At 35.9% G+C, this 17,915-nt stretch overlaps 1 protein-coding gene across 1 annotated transcript in view; it reads left to right on the top strand.

Moving 5' to 3' along the window:
• LOC121381594 overlaps positions 1-14,988 on the top strand; it is a 17,611-nt gene extending 2,623 nt beyond the window's left edge. The window contains exons 5-19 of the mRNA XM_041510930.1: positions 79-219; positions 676-785; positions 2,287-2,405; positions 3,493-3,614; positions 4,191-4,323; positions 5,456-5,574; positions 6,271-6,402; positions 7,222-7,395; positions 7,754-7,910; positions 8,846-8,949; positions 10,550-10,678; positions 11,026-11,157; positions 12,681-12,888; positions 13,692-13,980; positions 14,977-14,988. Of these exons, the coding sequence (XP_041366864.1) occupies positions 79-219; positions 676-785; positions 2,287-2,405; positions 3,493-3,614; positions 4,191-4,323; positions 5,456-5,574; positions 6,271-6,402; positions 7,222-7,395; positions 7,754-7,910; positions 8,846-8,949; positions 10,550-10,678; positions 11,026-11,157; positions 12,681-12,888; positions 13,692-13,980; positions 14,977-14,988 (2,081 nt within the window). The remainder of the gene's footprint in view (positions 1-78; positions 220-675; positions 786-2,286; positions 2,406-3,492; positions 3,615-4,190; positions 4,324-5,455; positions 5,575-6,270; positions 6,403-7,221; positions 7,396-7,753; positions 7,911-8,845; positions 8,950-10,549; positions 10,679-11,025; positions 11,158-12,680; positions 12,889-13,691; positions 13,981-14,976) is intronic.
• Positions 14,989-17,915: the final 2,927 nt, after the last annotated feature.

Here is a 17,915-nt window from a genome sequence, read left to right on the forward strand (position 1 = left end):
ACTATCAAAAGTCGACCGCTTGTTTGTTTATTTTAGGCATGTATATGGTTAAATATATTTGTATTACTTTATTTGTAGGCATGTACGTGACAGCTGAGAAATACGTATTCGACAATCATAATGAGGGAGTTAGTAATAAGACTGGATCTATCCCGTACATCTCGGAATCATCCACCAAATACCACGTGAATTTCTGTTACTATCGACCCTACAATAAAGGTTTGTGAATTATTGTTTACCACTCTAACATAACTATAAACGTTAATTTTGTGAAATGGCATGACGTTTGTATAGCGTGGAACAGAACATGAGTTTTCAAAAATCACATTAGAAACAAGAACTATGTCCACAATAATGGTGTTAATATTTAAAAAATTATTTCTAATCAGAGAAGATAGCAATCGAATTTATTTAAGGAAACTATAGCTGTTATCACTGTATCACACACACACACACACGCACGCACGCACGCACGCACGCACGCACGCACACACACAATAAAGACAAAACAAAACATTACACCCAGAACACCATCAACATAGATATAAAACATTTTTTCAACGACAACATTAATATTAACACAGTGCACCCATACATCGCAATTTGCATTTGACTACAGACGTGCTCATTCTGTATTTATTGTAAACTAATATTTTTTATATCTTATGTTTGTAGACTGTGGTGGAATTATCGACCTAACAACTGCAGAACCAAGTAAAACATTCACCAGTCCTGGCTTCCCCAACAACTACGCACCAGATATGGAGTGTCACTGGCTAATTAAGGTACAATTCAGTTTAAAAGTGAGACCTCTTTTACAAAGGTGCTCAGCTACTAACAAAGGGCTTTAATTCCAACTCTAAGCAGTATTTCCGAGTCAGGTGTCCACTTAACGTTCAGACATGTCTGCACTCTGAACATTAGCTGATTTGAGATGGGCGGTATTTACAACATGAACTTAATAGAATACCGAAAGTTGAAGACCGAATAAAAGTTAGAATCCAAACAAAATCTTTATTTACTCTACCAAAAGATATGCAGAATGTTGGCGTCCGAAAATGTAGCCCTATATATTTCCGGGATGGGAATTTTGTGGGTTCTCTATCGATAATCGATGAGCAGCTTTGTTTGTAGATGCAGTATGCGTTTATGGTATTCCCCAATCTTGTTTTTCAACATATATTAACGATAATATGCTGGGGATTGACTAACAAGCAATAACTATATTAAGGTATCTAATAATAAAAATTACAACACACACACTTACACACGCACGCACACACACACACACACACACATAGATATAATAGAGAGATATAGAGATATATATATAGAGAGACATAGAGAGAGAGAGAGAGAGAGAGAGAGAGAGAGAGAGAGAGAGAGAGAGAGAGAGAGACATAGAGAGAGAGACAGAGAGTTGTCAAAGATTGTCAAAACAATTGCTTGCCACTATAAAACTGTTGAACCGATTTGAACATGTTGATATTTCCTTGTGTATCAAAATCTCAATTTCCAAATAAAAGTAAGTAATAAATCCCCATTCTGATATTGATGGAGCAGCAGCTTCAGGATCCGGTGGTCGGAGAAACTATCCATGTATGCTGTTTAAATGGTCCTCAGGTAGTTCTCCTATTCCTTGCTGGTCTTCCCAGTTGTAGTCCCGTGCTTGTGAAACGTTTATCTCCCTTGATGGTCGTCGCTAGTTCTAGCCCCGTGTTTATAAAACGTCTAGCGTCTAAAAAAGCATCTAGACTGTATACTCTAATAAAGATGTGCGTCCAGACTTTAGTTTTATAAGAACTGGCACTGGGATCCCGTAATAGATGAGATGATTGAAGACAGTTGATATATTTTCCTTCTGAATCCTGTTGGTAACGTCAGGTGGCAGCTGAGCGATGAGATGCAAGGTGTCGCTGTTGCCTCCCAGTAACTGGTGCCAGAATTTGACCATGGTCCACGTGGTCGACTCGTCCGGATCCGGTATATCGATCTGGGTCCGTTTCAGTTCCTTTTTCGGACAACATGTTCGACACTTGCATCACTGTATATGGGTTCAGGATGTTGAGGAGTGAAAGACAGCGAGGAATACGGGCTTTCATGATTGTCCACGTGGATCACGTGTCTTTCCACTGAGACTTGTGTACATAATCACCATTACCTTCATCATTTTGATAATCATCGTCATCATCTTCTTCATCGTCATCTTTATTACAATTACAGTCATGGTTATTAATTATATTAGCACACTGTAATCGGCGTGATTTGTTTGACAATTTTATTTAGGCACCTGAAAAAGCAACTATCGTTCTCAACTTCAATGATTTTGACATCGAGAGATCAGGAGAAACCTGCAAAGACTCTCTAGAAATACGTCACGCCAGGCTCGGACAGTCAGGACCTAAGTAAGTACACAGTATGGCTACATTGTATATCAAACACCACTGTACAAAAAATCGAATGGTAGATCTATATAATGTTAAATTGTATGTACGTTTCCGAAAATCGATACTATATTATAGTTTGATTGACTGAAGCATTTTATTGTTTCAAAATAAATGGTGCGAGCCCAATTTATGTAACTTACTACACTCTCTACATAATGAATATAATAATACTGGCAGCAATGTTTCAGATACATGTGTATTTACAAGAATGCTAATTTTGCAATTATAAAAAAACTGCTCAAAACAACAACAATACAAAACAGAAAAAACGAGAAGAATTTTGAGAAGAATTAAGGTCTATATGATACCGAAAACGTGTAAAACACTGTTGTGCATAGTACACCTGGGGGGAGGGGTGGGGGGAGGGGGGGGGAGTTCATTCAGACAGAGCAGAGAAACTTTCACTAGACTGGTTTATTCGTTTCACGGTAAAACAAATGACCACGTCGGAAACCAATCAAATATGACGCGAACGTTAGCGAACGTTAGCGAAACATTTGATGGCTGAACTTGGGGCTGGTGAACATCTAGGTGTGACGTATCAATGTCGTGTGCATCACCAGCGTCGAACAGAAGTTGTCAATTTCGCGTTAATACAGTCTAATCCGCCAATGTTTGTAATGCACACGCAAACAAAATTGGCATTTGCATGTTTATTATTATTTGGATCGTAGGTTAAAAAATTAAACATTATTCGATCTAAAATTGAGATTTGTTATTTGCCTTTTACCTAAGTAAGTTACCACCACAACGTTGTTACACAGTATGTAAGAGTACCGATCTGAACTATGATTAAATGGGGGTGGGGGAGTGTCATTAATTCCGAATGTTCCCGTTCCGGTTGGTCATGAAGGTAAAGTTGTTTTAATACGGACTTTCATGGTGTGTAGAACACGCACACAACTGCACTAAGCTACCCATGTAAAAAATAGTGTAATATATTAATGTGATGCGAATGACACCATAATCACATCCTTACCGACCTGCAGCAACAGTTCCTGTATGTGGACTTCTCATGACACTATGATAATATTGTCTTTTTCAGATACTGTGGTGATGGAATGGAAGCAAGCGTACGCAGCATTTTCAACACGTTGAAATTAAGACTTCGCTCAAACATGGCTGGTTCGAACAAAGGATTCAATGCCACTGTGTATACTATCTTCCGTAAGTGTTGAACCATTTTACTTGATGTGATGATTAGATGGGATGCGTGGCATGTACATACATACAGACAGTGTTATAAGGTATTAAAACGGCTTCCGTTTCGTATTATGTTTAGTTTTGTATTATGTTTATGTCCCGAGTGAAATAATTTTCAATTGTCACGAGGGACATAAACATGAACGAAATGGTAGCGAGTTTAATATCCTATTTATTACCCATACTCGATCTTAATGTATATTACTCAACTCGTTTGGTTTAGTTTCTTGTAAGGTTGTAGTGCGCCAATTGATGACGTCATCGTGTGATGTCGAAGTGCTATGTCCCACTTGGTGTTCTGGTGGGACTATCACTTTATGTACCAGGATATTTTTAACCATATGGGTAATAATATACATTTTCAAATAAACGTAAACAAAATTCTATGGCGGATACGGTTTTAAATCAGTGCTAACGCGTCGCCAATGAAACTAAATTTGCGACATTAAAAACACATATCTACATCAGCAAATCGAAAAACACAGTAGAGTTATCCCCTAAATAACACTGACATACTCTGAGTTTTCCTCTACCATCCAGCTGAAGATCTGTGCTACAGTCTTGAAGACAAGGGGGCGTCCTACCGCGGCAACGTCAACTTCACCCGTGACATGAAAGCCTGTCTACCGTGGGCGGAGACGACGTCGTGTCGACACCACCCATTTAATCCAAAGTAAGATTTATTATTCGTGTTTATGGCATATTTAGCCATTGTTGTAGTTGTTGTCGCAGTAGTAGTAGTAGTAGTAGTAGTAGTAGTAGTAGTAGTAGTAGTAGTAGTAATAGTAGTATTAGTATTAGTAATGGTAGTAGTAGTAGTAGTAGTAGTAGTAGTAGTAGTAGTAGTAGTAGTAGTAGTAGTAGTAGTAGTAATAGTGGTAGTAGTAATATAATAGTGATAGTAACGGCAACGGTATCATCAATTTATTGGTGCATCAACAGTAGCATAAATATAAATAGCACATTATAAACGGTATTTAATATTTGATAGAGACTTCCGTACATTATATGCTAATTTAAGGGGATTTAAGTAGCATAAATATACACACAACATTATAAACATTAAATACTATTTTAAAGGGACTTCATTATTATACTATATTACAGATATACTTCAGTCGTATGAATATAAATACCACATTATGAACATTATATACTATTTTAGGGGAATTCAGTAGCATAAATACAACTACCACATTTATAAATAGTATTTTCCATTTTATAGTGACTTCAGTATATACTACATTATATACTAATTTAAAGCGACTTCAGTAGCATCAATATACATACAACATTATAAACCTTAAAATACTATTTTAAATAAAATTCAGTAGCATAAACACAAATACCACATTATAAATAGTATTTACAATTGTAAAAGTACTTCAGTCGCCTGAATATAAATACCACATTATAAACAATATATACTGTTTTAAAGGGACTTTAGTAACATAACTATAAATAGCACATTATAAACAATATATACTGTTTTAATGGGACTTTAGTAACATAACTATAAATAGCACATTATAAACAATATATACTGTTTTAATGTGACTTTAGTAACATAACTATAAATAGCACATTATAAACAATATATACTGTTTTAATGGGACTTTAGTAACATAACTACAAATAGCACATTATAAACAATATATACTGTTTTAAAGGGACTTTAGTAACATAACTATAATAAACAATATAAATAGCACATAACTATAAATAGCACATTATAAAGAGTATGCACTAGTTTACAGAGACTTCAGTATAAATACAACATTATAAAATTATCTATTTCTTTACAGAGACTTCGGCAAGGCGCTGGATAAGAACTATTGCCGTAACCCTGACAACACTGCCGGGCCATGGTGTTACACTGATGTTACTGGTTGTGACAGGAACTACTGCGACCCATGTCTGTTCGGTATGTTACATAGACAGACAGACGCATCAATTACCATAAATTCACACTGAGTGCAACATTTATATATACAGGCCTGCTTAAGGGTGTATACCACCAAATCAAGTCTCCGGTAGACATAATAAAAACACATGTGGCTAAAACTTCTACCTGTAGCGTATTAATACACCACCTATATAAATATTACCACCCCTAACTCTTACGGTAAATCAGCAAAAAATAGGGTTTTGGCTGCTCATTTCAGAGATAACGGGTAGCGTCTATGACTACTCCAGTTCCAAACAAAATTTGAGTACTTTCGTTTTTTACAGGTACCCCATAAATGTTTGAAGCACAACGCTAATTGACACACTGGTACTAGATGAAATACAATTACATACAGCAAACACACGCACATGTATCACCAATGACAGGACTTGTGGTATTAACGGCTCTATCAAAAGTTGGGTGAACCTCGAATTTGATAATAATTGTATTCTGTACATTATAGCGTAGTGCTATATGGCTTATGCTTATGCCAAACCAAAATTCATTTTGTGTTTTGGTATCGCCAATAGGAATAAAACATGTATTATGCGAGCCTTATATTAAGTGTCTTTAGAAAACAAAAAACGACAAGAAAATTATAAAAAGTAAACAAGGGTATTGGCGTACAATCGTAAAAATGTACACGTGTGTTTCAACTCTATAATATTTCAGAAAATGTGTTTGACAACGCTGACGACTGTGTGGACGAAGGACCAGACTTTTGCACAAGTTACCCGGATGCTTTCGCCAGATGCGGTCTAACCTGTGCAGAGACCTTCCTGACTCATGATATACCTGTGGCGTGTAAGCAATGATTGTATTACTGTATCTGTATGTGATGCATAGTCGCGAAACAAAACATGTAAGCCCTAAGAAATGAACAAGTATTTAATGGAACCTCTGTCCAACGTTAATTGGTCCTTTACATGCTATACTTATTAAGTATGCAGATAAACAAAAGTACGGTAATTAGTGGTGATACATCGAACTATCGATATGTTACAATTATCAGTGTTTCGATAGTATGCACAGTGAAAGTATAACAACAATGTGTGGTCTTTATATTACAAATTTATTAGTATTATTATTATTACAGATAAACACAGGCATACATACAAACATAATAATACGTACACACACACACACACACACACATACACACGCACGCACACACACACACACACACACACACACACACACACACACACACAGAGAGACACACACTGACAACCACATACACAAATATACATACACACATAATAATGTTGCGAATATCTATTCATATTACTGTTATCAAGCGATTTAAGAATCCATAATAGTATTGTAATACTATTGCAATAGTACTACCACTATTGCAATACTATGACAATAGTATTTTAACTATGGCAATACTATTGCAATAGTAAAACAGACAGGAAAGGTTCACCCCTAACGGTAATATATGTGAAAAAATTACGACGAATTATGGTGGGTTAAATTATGATAGAGGTAGGCATAGAGAAGAGCTGAGATGTCCCTGGTGGACAACAATTCTTTTCGAATAATGATCATTTACAGTCTGACTTTAATGAACAAATTAGTCTATAATATGTTAACATTGACTCGCTTCAATCCTCTATACAGCTTCTGATATTAAATGTGCAAGACCGTCCGTTGCTGATGCTGACGTGTTAACAACGAAGACAACGTTCAGTCTTGGTGAAGAGGTTGAGTTCCGCTGTCGCAGTGACAACGAGACGACGTCAGCGACGTGTCTCACCAGCGGATCCTGGTCAGTGGGCAACTACGTGTGTGGAGGTAATTAATTTCTTATATATGATGATGAAGATTATGATGATAATGATAATAATAATGATTCGATGATGATGATAATTATGAAGAAGAAGAAGATCATGATGATATACGTGATTTCAAAAACGGTTCTATGACATCCTAATTAGTGAAATGCATCAATTTACAGCATCTACACGTGAGCAAAACAACAACATTATTTGCGAACAAGGGAACATTATGTATTTATCGTTGACATATGTACAGATGTTAACATATTCATTTAAATTTTGAAGCTTTACAGCAAGTATAGAAAACAGTAAATGCGAGATGCCGAACAAAAAGTAAAATACCAACTATCAAACACAACGCTTTTCTCTTGTAGCTTGTCCCACTGGATGGGTAGCACATGGAGGCCACTGCTACAAGTACTTCACGGAAAAACTCAAGTACTCTGAGGCGGAGATTGCGTGTGCCAGCCATGGCGCTATTCTAGCTCCGACTCCGGACAAAGAGATTCTCGACTTTGTCGTGTCCTTGAGGTGAGCACAGACCCAACACTTGCCATTGGAAATAAAATAATTATACTAAATAGCGTATTCCCCAACTACACCCTCTTGTTTTATTATTTATTTATTTATTTATTTGTACACTTGACCCATCTTTCTGGAACCGACAATTCGACCAACGTAAGCTGTGCTGCGTGTTGATCATGGACTATATGTCTTAGATTAAAGAGTGGGGATGCTCACTTTTGTGTGTACCTGAAAGGCAGAATAATGTATTTGACAAAACAATCTGTTTCATTTTGATTTCATGTAACAGTTTACATTTATTACATTTACACTTTGTAAATAAAGCATCGCTGATTGCTGATGCTTTTTATATTCATATTATCAAACACTGAATATGATAACATTAAATGATCACAGTACACGTTTGGTCCTTGAAGTCGCCTTTAGCCCTAAAGAAATCCTTGGAAGGTATATAATTCGGCAATGTCGCGTCCTTGACCATTAACACGTGAATTGACCTACATTTAAATATTTGCCAGCTTCCCGACGGAGTTTAGATGATTTCCAAACGTTGTTGTCAGCCAAAACTTGTTACGTCGACGTTCTGGCGGATTCATTAGTATTGGTTATAGCCTACACTGGTCTTGCAAAGGAACATGATGTCGTAATCACAGTTCTGCCAATTGACACTTTGTAATTTTAAATGTTATATCTACCCGATCGACGTTTCTACTAGTGGACTATTAATCCCCGAGTACGTCAATAGCGCTGTTGCAAATAAAACATTGCTGTATAAAAATACCTAACAGTTACATTGGTTTTAAATGGAGTATTTGAGAGCATACTTCCTTAACTACGGTTAATCGGGCTTTCATTTTTGTGAATATATCGATGTCCGACCAGTTAATTTTAAATATTAATGATAATGGTGATCCTGAAAACGATTTTGCTTTCCTTTGTAGAGTCTATCTTCAGAAGATTTGGTTAGCAGCCACTGACCGTGAAACAGAGGGCCAATGGGTGTGGCCTGATGGAACGAATGTAACGTACACCAACTGGGCAGCAAGTAATGCATTTATTGATTAACCTCATTGTTCTAGTTCAGTGATCCGACAAAACACACAAGGAGACAGAAACCACGAGACCCAAAATGGAACCATTTTGGTCCAGTTGTATTCTCTTGTCATAATTAGTCAGTCTGTTTTGATTATAGTTCGGTCAGTTTCTGTAAGGGTTGGTTGTTTGTGTCGATTTTCGCCGAGACATTTGACATCTAGTTTGTGCAGTGATTAATAGAGGATACTATTTGTCTTACAACAAGCTGTTTAGGAACGTATCTAACGAGCGCTCGTTAGATACGCTTTACTTACCGAGTTGCGTGATAAATTGTATCTAACTGCCACGAATATAGTATTATTTGTATTACACCATTGCCTAATTTGCAAGCATATGCATATAACAGCCCATCGGTTGGTCAATGTATGCGTTATATATATATATATATATATATATATATATATATATATATATATATATATATATATATATATATATCGTGAATCTACAGATAGCCCATCTAAGAACAAAAAATACTTTCTCCTTATTCAATAAAGTGTTTCATAAAGTATTTAGAAAATATCTAGTCGACTGATGTCAACAATTATAAACAAGAAACATGAAAACAGTATTTGTTCATTCGACTGCTAGAATTGTGACTGGTGAGTAGCGTTCGATACATTGGTGTAAATAACCTGTGCTGGGGTGCTGTTACATATACAGTTTTAACACAAATGTATCTACAGACAGTTTGTTACTAGTTACTACGGAACATGGAAACTGACGGATGCATGTTGTGCATAGTGAATAATTCACACTGGTGATTAATTAATATCTACCGTTTTAATAAATACGATTCGTGGTATAATCAATAGTCGCTCATATAAGAACAAACAGTAAAGTAAACGCGTGTAACTGAAAAGCTAGCTGGACAGGTGTTGTATATAACACTATATGTGTTATTAATATCTACTGCGGAATTCATTTGTCAAAGTACGTTTTTTAATAAACCCACTTTTAAGTAAAACGTAATGGAAAGTCGCGCACACAATTCTTGTTACATCCCCAGACCCTTATATTTGGAATTAGAGAAAACGGACTGTTCATCGCTGAAAACACAAATGATGTAAATCACTTATTAAAATATTTTTAATTTCAGACATATATTGTTAACGGACTAGAAAGTGTTGTGGGTTTTCATTTGTAAATAAATACGACGTCACTGGTTCACGCATGCACGCGATATATATATATATATATATATATATATATATATATATATATATATATATATATATATATATATATATGCACAGAATTTGGAGAAACCAAAATATAGACTGTTGCAAGTATTATATTTACTTCACCTCAAAGAAAACAACATAACAAAAAAGAAAAAAACAAACAAACATAGAAACAAATAAACAGCAAAAACATCATAACAAAACTGATACTAAGAACTGATTACCATAAGATGAATATTTATCAGAAAAAAAACCCCAACATTTCAATTCCTTAGTCGAGGTAGGCGTTACCCCATATACAAAATAAAATGTTATTTATTTGCTGCTGAAGAGACTATATACAAGCTTAATTTATGTGTTATTTAGATCAGCCGAGCAACAACAGTCGTGAAGATTGTGCTTACATCAACGGTGAGGACAACGACAACAAGTGGAGTGACGTCAACTGCGTGTGGTACCACAGCCACCCCTTCGTGTGCAGGAAAACTGTAGCAGGTAAGATGTGCAAAACAATGGAACATAGGGATTTTAGTGTAAATATAATTGTTACTCCAATCAAACATTACTAAGATTTTATCGTTTAGATTAATTATCCATTTCCAGACATCTGAGCTGTTTTAGGTCATCCTGAGATTTGTAATAGCACGAAATGAATGTTGCATAATTCACGAAAAGAACGTACCTCTGAAAAGTAACTGTTATGGAGTCGAGCTTTTGTCTATTTTTAGAGGGAATTGTTTCAATATAACAGACTCTTGTTTTATTCTGTTGTGACTTTATCCAGATGTGTTACACATATCCTGATTAGACAAACCTAGTGAGTATTATCTTCATCTTTGCAGCCCCATCACTCTGTAAAAACCGAATTTCGGGATGTGAGAAGATTCTGAAACAAAAGCCTACTGTTTGTAATGAATACACGGACTATGCCGAAAACGAGTGTCGCTTGACGTGCGGAAAGTGTCCCGATGATGGTAAATATTTTAACTGAGACCATACATAATGCTAGGTTCAGACTGTCAACTGTCACGACGAAGTTGGCCAACTCAACCATTGCGTTGTAATTCCCCCAACTATCGACATGTGCCTTTAGATTAAAGGCATATTGTCACAGACCACTGACCTATTTAATGGTGTAACAAAGTATTACCTGAACATAAAATATTTTGATTTATCCTTAAATGTACTTTATTCAACCACCTTTATAACCACCATACTCCATTTATTAATGATATTTTGTAAAAATAATTGAATTATGGCAATGATCCATAATTCAAAACCTAAATTGCCGAGAGGGATGAGATGGAGTGAAATCCATCTCATCCCTCTCGGCAATTTAGGTTTTGAATTATGGTTCAGTTAAGGTAATACGATAGCTAGATTTGGTTTCCAACAATTAATGTAATTTTTATTTATTATCCATTTTAAGAGACATAAGGTCCTTAAATCCGTGACAGTATGCCGTTAACACCTAAACGGCCGTAGAATTCGTATACGACGAACATCGAGTTGTAAGAGCGCTCAGACTAACCACTGGACAGTCGTAGAGGTCGTGAGAACAAAACGTAGGCCACCTTTGTGCTGGCAGCTGGTAGTCTGAACCTAGCATGACAAAGAAAAAACCCCAATGAATGACAGATTATGAGAAAAGGTAACTAGTCTTTTGTGTCAGTCACAAGAAAATGTTTAGTCTTGTTGACATGGCGTGGGAACTAAATTATTTGAAGGATGTGTGATGTGGGGTTGGGGGAGGGGGTTGGGTGAATGTTTATATACAAATCGCATTTCAAAACAGGTTGACACAAGTTAAAGATACATGTATTTTGAAATATGATAACCTCTGTGATTATGTGTCGACCTTATGAATACATAATAATAATAATAATAATAATAATAATATATAATAATATATAATAATAATAATAATAATAATAATATGCAAATTGCAATATATTTTAGCTGGAACAGCGACAGTGTGTATTGCTCCAGAGCCCAATGCCAATGTGACCTTTATGTCAACAAGTAAAAACATGACGACGGGTTTGGTTGTCACATACGACTGCCAGGATGGATATATACACGTGTCCGGCAACTTAGTCCGCGCTTGTCACCATTGTGGCTCGCTGACAGGAAAGTCGCCAGTATGCCTTGGTAAGTACGAATTATGTTATCTAGGAACATGAAGAAAACTTTGTTTATTTCCACATCTTTTTCGTATGCTAATAAACATGCTAGAACATACATTAAAGACAAGTTCGTAACATAATTCTTTGTAAATTATTTGCATATCCATCTCTCTCTCTCTCTCTCTCTCTCTCTCTCTCTCTCTCTCTCTCTCTCTCTCTCTCTCTCTCTCTCTCTCTCTCTCTCTCTCTCTCTCTCTCTCTCTCTCTCTCGTATGAAGATGTTTTGGTTTTGTTTCGTCCGTTGTTTTAGTTAGGCTTTGAATTTTGTTGTTTATAATGTAACAATTGCTGATTTTTTTCTTCCCAAATAGCTCTAACCGACACTGTTTTGCCGAATAATGACGTTGTCCTAAAAAATCGAGCATCAGTTGGAAGCGGAAGATATGTGTACACGGGAAACACCGATGACTTCCGAATCGAACGTGACGGAGAAATCCGAAGCTGGCATTTCTACAGCAAGTACGCAGGGGATGTGACGCTGCAAGTCTGGAGACCCAAGACAGAACTAGGAGAATTCAAGTATGCATATGTACCTGTGTATTATTGTCAGGTATCAATATTTAACTGTGTACTGTTGTCACGTATCCGTGTTTAACTATGTACCGTTGTCATGTAACTATAGATGATTGTACTAATGCAGGTAAGATTATAGCCAAAGCTCTCACATTGACATAAAATATTAGTACTACTAAATTTTCTAATCATTATTTTACATTCACTTTTTATCAATATATTGTTAACTGGTTACACAATGTATCTCTGTATATTGTACTCTGTTTGTATCTCGAATACGCTGTAAACGTATCGGCGATACAAACAAACATAGACAATGGTATGTGTTGTCATGTCTGTGGGAAAGTGATATAAAAACTACTGGGGCTACTACAGTCTTTAAATGCACTGTTTGTCATTACCAGTAATCACCTGATACGCAGTCAGTCTAGGGACGATCCCCGTCGATGGTTCTCTATCTTGATTGAGGGCTGGTGCATATGAAAGAGTCATTGCTGTTAATGGAAACGCATAGCCAGGGCGTTGCGTTGTTAAAGAAAACTCGACTTTAACTGTCGTGTGTGTACACATATGCCTGCACGTTTAGAATCTATAATTACCACAATTTATTTGGTGATTTTTAGATACGCATTACGTTAAAGACTATAATTTCCTCTGTATCGTAAGTAGAATGATATATTATAATACGTATCTCTTAATGAAAAGATAAGAGTGAACATGGGAAGGTATTTAGTTTAATCCATGCTCAATCCCTGATATTTTCGCTCTTGTTGGTTAGCATGATTTGTAAATGGTTGTAATTTTTACAGACTTGAGTTTGTGGGACAAAACAAAATCGTCACTAAAGACAAAAGACTACAACAGATTTACATTGCACCGGCTGACAGAATTGTTGTCCAGAATAACGACCTAATCGGGGTGTACTACGGCTACAATAAAGGTGGAATCCCCTATGACAGATGTACAGACGGCTCCGTGAAGGTCATGTACAGCAGATATCTTTACTCCAGCGCCGACAAGTTCACCGTCGGGAAGGTCGAACAGTTCAGCACTAACGTCAGCTGTCGTGTCTTCTCTCTCACCGCCATTGTTGGCCCCGTAAGTGACACAATATCACGTGGATTTGCTAAAACAGTGAATGTTGTGGATTTTGTGTTTCTTTAAGACAACTACGACTTGGGCTTCAACTTAATAATATCTTAATTTGGACAGAAAACAAAACAAAACAAACCCCAAAACAAACCCCAAAACCAAAAAACATTGCAGTCAGTAAAGCTCCTGACCTGTTGCCATTCATATTGCATCTGCAGCAATTTGGCGTCGGTGCCACCGTTCGAGAGTTCGTAACTTAAGACACACAGAAAATGTTAATAATAATAAATAACCGTTCAGGTCTTATCAGCCCACGTTGTGTAATCTGAATGAATAAACAGCTAGGTGTTCAAAGTCGTATCTCTGTACAACAAGGAATATTCCAGGCTGTTCCCATTGACGACTATCAGATGTTCCCTCTATATTACTTAAATTTATGAATAGTGTCTGGTAACTTGTGTCATTCAATAAAATCAAAAACATAACATGAAACTACGACTAAAGTGTTTTTGTTTATTCGATTCCAGTTTCATTTCACGTATAAAAAAGACATTTCTGGAAATAATAAAAGTGTTCTATGTTTATCAAGCAAAACAGAAATTGTTAAGAAAAACAACACTGGCACACACTATCCCCAAAGCCCCCCCCCCCCCCCCCCACAACAAAACAACAACAACAACAAAGACACAAAACAAGCAAACGAAACGACAAAACATTATACTGCAAAAAGTGAAATGGTATGACATATAAACACAGCCTTTTATACAAAACTCCCTTTTAAGTACTCTGAAAAATTTTTCATGTCTATTAGATTTAGGCTTATGTGTTTCCAAGTTAATATTTAGAGGTTCTAGTAATTTGTTTTCAGATTTGTTAAAATGCTAGTTATGTCACATGAAAGAGTTTGCGTTGATCTGAATTTTATTAAATAACCATTTACATTTTTGTTTCTAATATGTTGCTTGTAATGTTTAAATTTGTTTTCTTTTTATCTGATTTCAGAAAAGTACCTGAGTCAGAACTTCTTGTGATCTTCAGGAATGATGTCTAACCAACGCTTTCCAGTAATATATTATACTTCTTTAGACACAGGAATCATAGTATGAAAGTGTATATTTCCTTGAATAATCACAATAAAATCATTGAATAATAGCAATTTGTTGTTATAAATATTGTGAAAACTGTACCGCTTGTAAGCTAGATTATAGTTGATTTATGTTGTTGCTATTTAAGATGACAGTGGGGTGACCAGAAATATGTTCATAAGCGTACGAGACACGGAGAAATTGGCCCTCTAGTCTTGAGCACAACCTAAAATTCGGGCAAAAATAATACAGATATTCGGCGAACAAATGTGCTAACCTGAAAACGTTTTACCATGTCTTTCCATCACTCTATTAGATTTAATCAATGTAAAAATGCGTAGTACGTCGTTTGCAACCCTATATTGCTGTTTCGTAGTGATGCCAATATGAATAAGTGTTCTACAGATTCGGACAAATATCAGCTCCTTACAATAATGGAAGCCCGTACGCCTATGAATAGGTTCCATGGATAAAAGGGGAGTCCCTGTGATAGAGAGGCGTCTCTCGTATGATTTGGTCATTCAGTTCGTTTCTTATTTTAAAATCGCACGGGTTTATTAAGAAAACAAAGGACTAGAAATTCTTGTCACCACGTTTTTTTATATTTAAATGTTTGTGGTCTTTAACAGCAGCTTACATATCCCTGAATTTTTTTTTTTTATCAATACATATGATATTTTATGTTTAGTAGAAACCAAACTTAGTGATATTGACTACGTGGAAATCCCCGGTTATAAAATATTTACAAATAACAGAATAACCAAATCAAATGTGAAATCTGGTGGTATATGTCTGGCCGTTAAACATAATATTTCTGATCAAATATATGTTCATGAAAAGAAATCAGAGTACGTATTATGGTTCACACTTTCCAGTACAGTTATACGGACAGATCTATCAAACACTGTTATTGGAATTATATATATACCCCCCGAAGGTTCCCCGTATTTCAATAATGATTCTTTTAAAACAATACAGGAGGAAATGAACGACAACGTATCAACTGAACATAATATCCTACTTATCGGTGACTTTAACGCAAGAACAAAATTGCTACCGGATTATATAGTCTGTGATACCGACCCAACAAATGTCATAGGATTATAAGATGATTTTTCTCAATACATGAATGAACCTTACAAGTTGTTAAATATTGGAATCTGCTTAGAAAGAAATAACCAAGATATCGGTAAACCAAATAGCCATGGATACAAATTTATTGATGTTTGTAAAAACAACAATGTGTATATTGTCAACGGAAGGGTGGATGAAGACCGCGATATTGATAAATTTACTTGCAAAGGAACTAGCGTTGTCGACTATGCCGTAGCTTCATTATGTACACTTTCTAAAATACTAAAGTTTAAAGTTCATGACTTCGAACCGTTATTCTCGGACATGCACAGCCCATTAACTCTGTGCTTAAATATTTTAACAACAGGCTGTGAACATGAAACTAACAAACAAAAGGAACCGATACCACGAACCTGGAATGTAAATAAGACAAACAGCTATAACGATACATTAAACCGTAATGTCATCAGAGACATAAAAGCCAATCTAGATAAGCTAAGTGAACACTTCTCTAAAGAGGATCTTAACGTCGCAGTGGACAACATTGGAAAACTGTTTATTGACACAGCAGCCGACACTTTTGGTTATACGCGCACCCGAGTTAAACCCAAGCGCAGAAACACCAGTAACAAGGCATGGTTTGGAAATCAGTGCAGATCACTCAGAAGAAAGTACATGGACGCTAGAACAATGTACAAAAGACTAAAAACACCGGACAACAAACAACGCCTCTTGAATGCCAGCAAACAATATAAAAATGTAATTCGCAAATACGTAAACAGACATAATTGGAAGACGGAGCACAAGGTTACAGAACTCGGTCATCACGATACGCGAGCCTTTTGGAAACTGTTAAAAGAAAACAAAGGACTAGAAATTCTTGTCACCACGTTTTTTTATATTTAAATGTTTGTGGTCTTTAACAGCAGCTTACATATCCCTGAATTTTTTTTTTTTATCAATACATATGATATTTTATGTTTAGTAGAAACCAAACTTAGTGATATTGACTACGTGGAAATCCCCGGTTATAAAATATTTACAAATAACAGAATAACCAAATCAAATGTGAAATCTGGTGGTATATGTCTGGCCGTTAAACATAATATTTCTGATCAAATATATGTTCATGAAAAGAAATCAGAGTACGTATTATGGTTCACACTTTCCAGTACAGTTATACGGACAGATCTATCAAACACTGTTATTGGAATTATATATATACCCCCCGAAGGTTCCCCGTATTTCAATAATGATTCTTTTAAAACAATACAGGAGGAAATGAACGACAACGTATCAACTGAACATAATATCCTACTTATCGGTGACTTTAACGCAAGAACAAATTGCTACCGGATTATATAGTCTGTGATACCGACCCAACAAATGTCATAGGATTATAAGATGATTTTTTCTCAATACATGAATGAACTTACAAGTTGTTAAATATTGGAATCTGCTTAGAAAGAAATAACCAAGATATCGGTAAACCAAATAGCCATGGATACAAATTTATTGATGTTTGTAAAAACAACAATGTGTATATTGTCAACGGAAGGGTGGATGAAGACCGCGATATTGATAAATTTACTTGCAAAGGAACTAGCGTTGTCGACTATGCCGTAGCTTCATTATGTACACTTTCTAAAATACTAAAGTTTAAAGTTCATGACTTCGAACCCGTTATTCTCGGACATGCACAGCCCATTAACTCTGTGCTTAAATATTTTAACAACAGGCTGTGAACATGAAACTAACAAACAAAAGCAACCGATACCACGA

The sequence above is a fragment of the Gigantopelta aegis genome, chromosome 9 (genome assembly GCF_016097555.1).
Source record: "Gigantopelta aegis isolate Gae_Host chromosome 9, Gae_host_genome, whole genome shotgun sequence".
Taxonomy (NCBI): domain Eukaryota; kingdom Metazoa; phylum Mollusca; class Gastropoda; order Neomphalida; family Peltospiridae; genus Gigantopelta; species Gigantopelta aegis.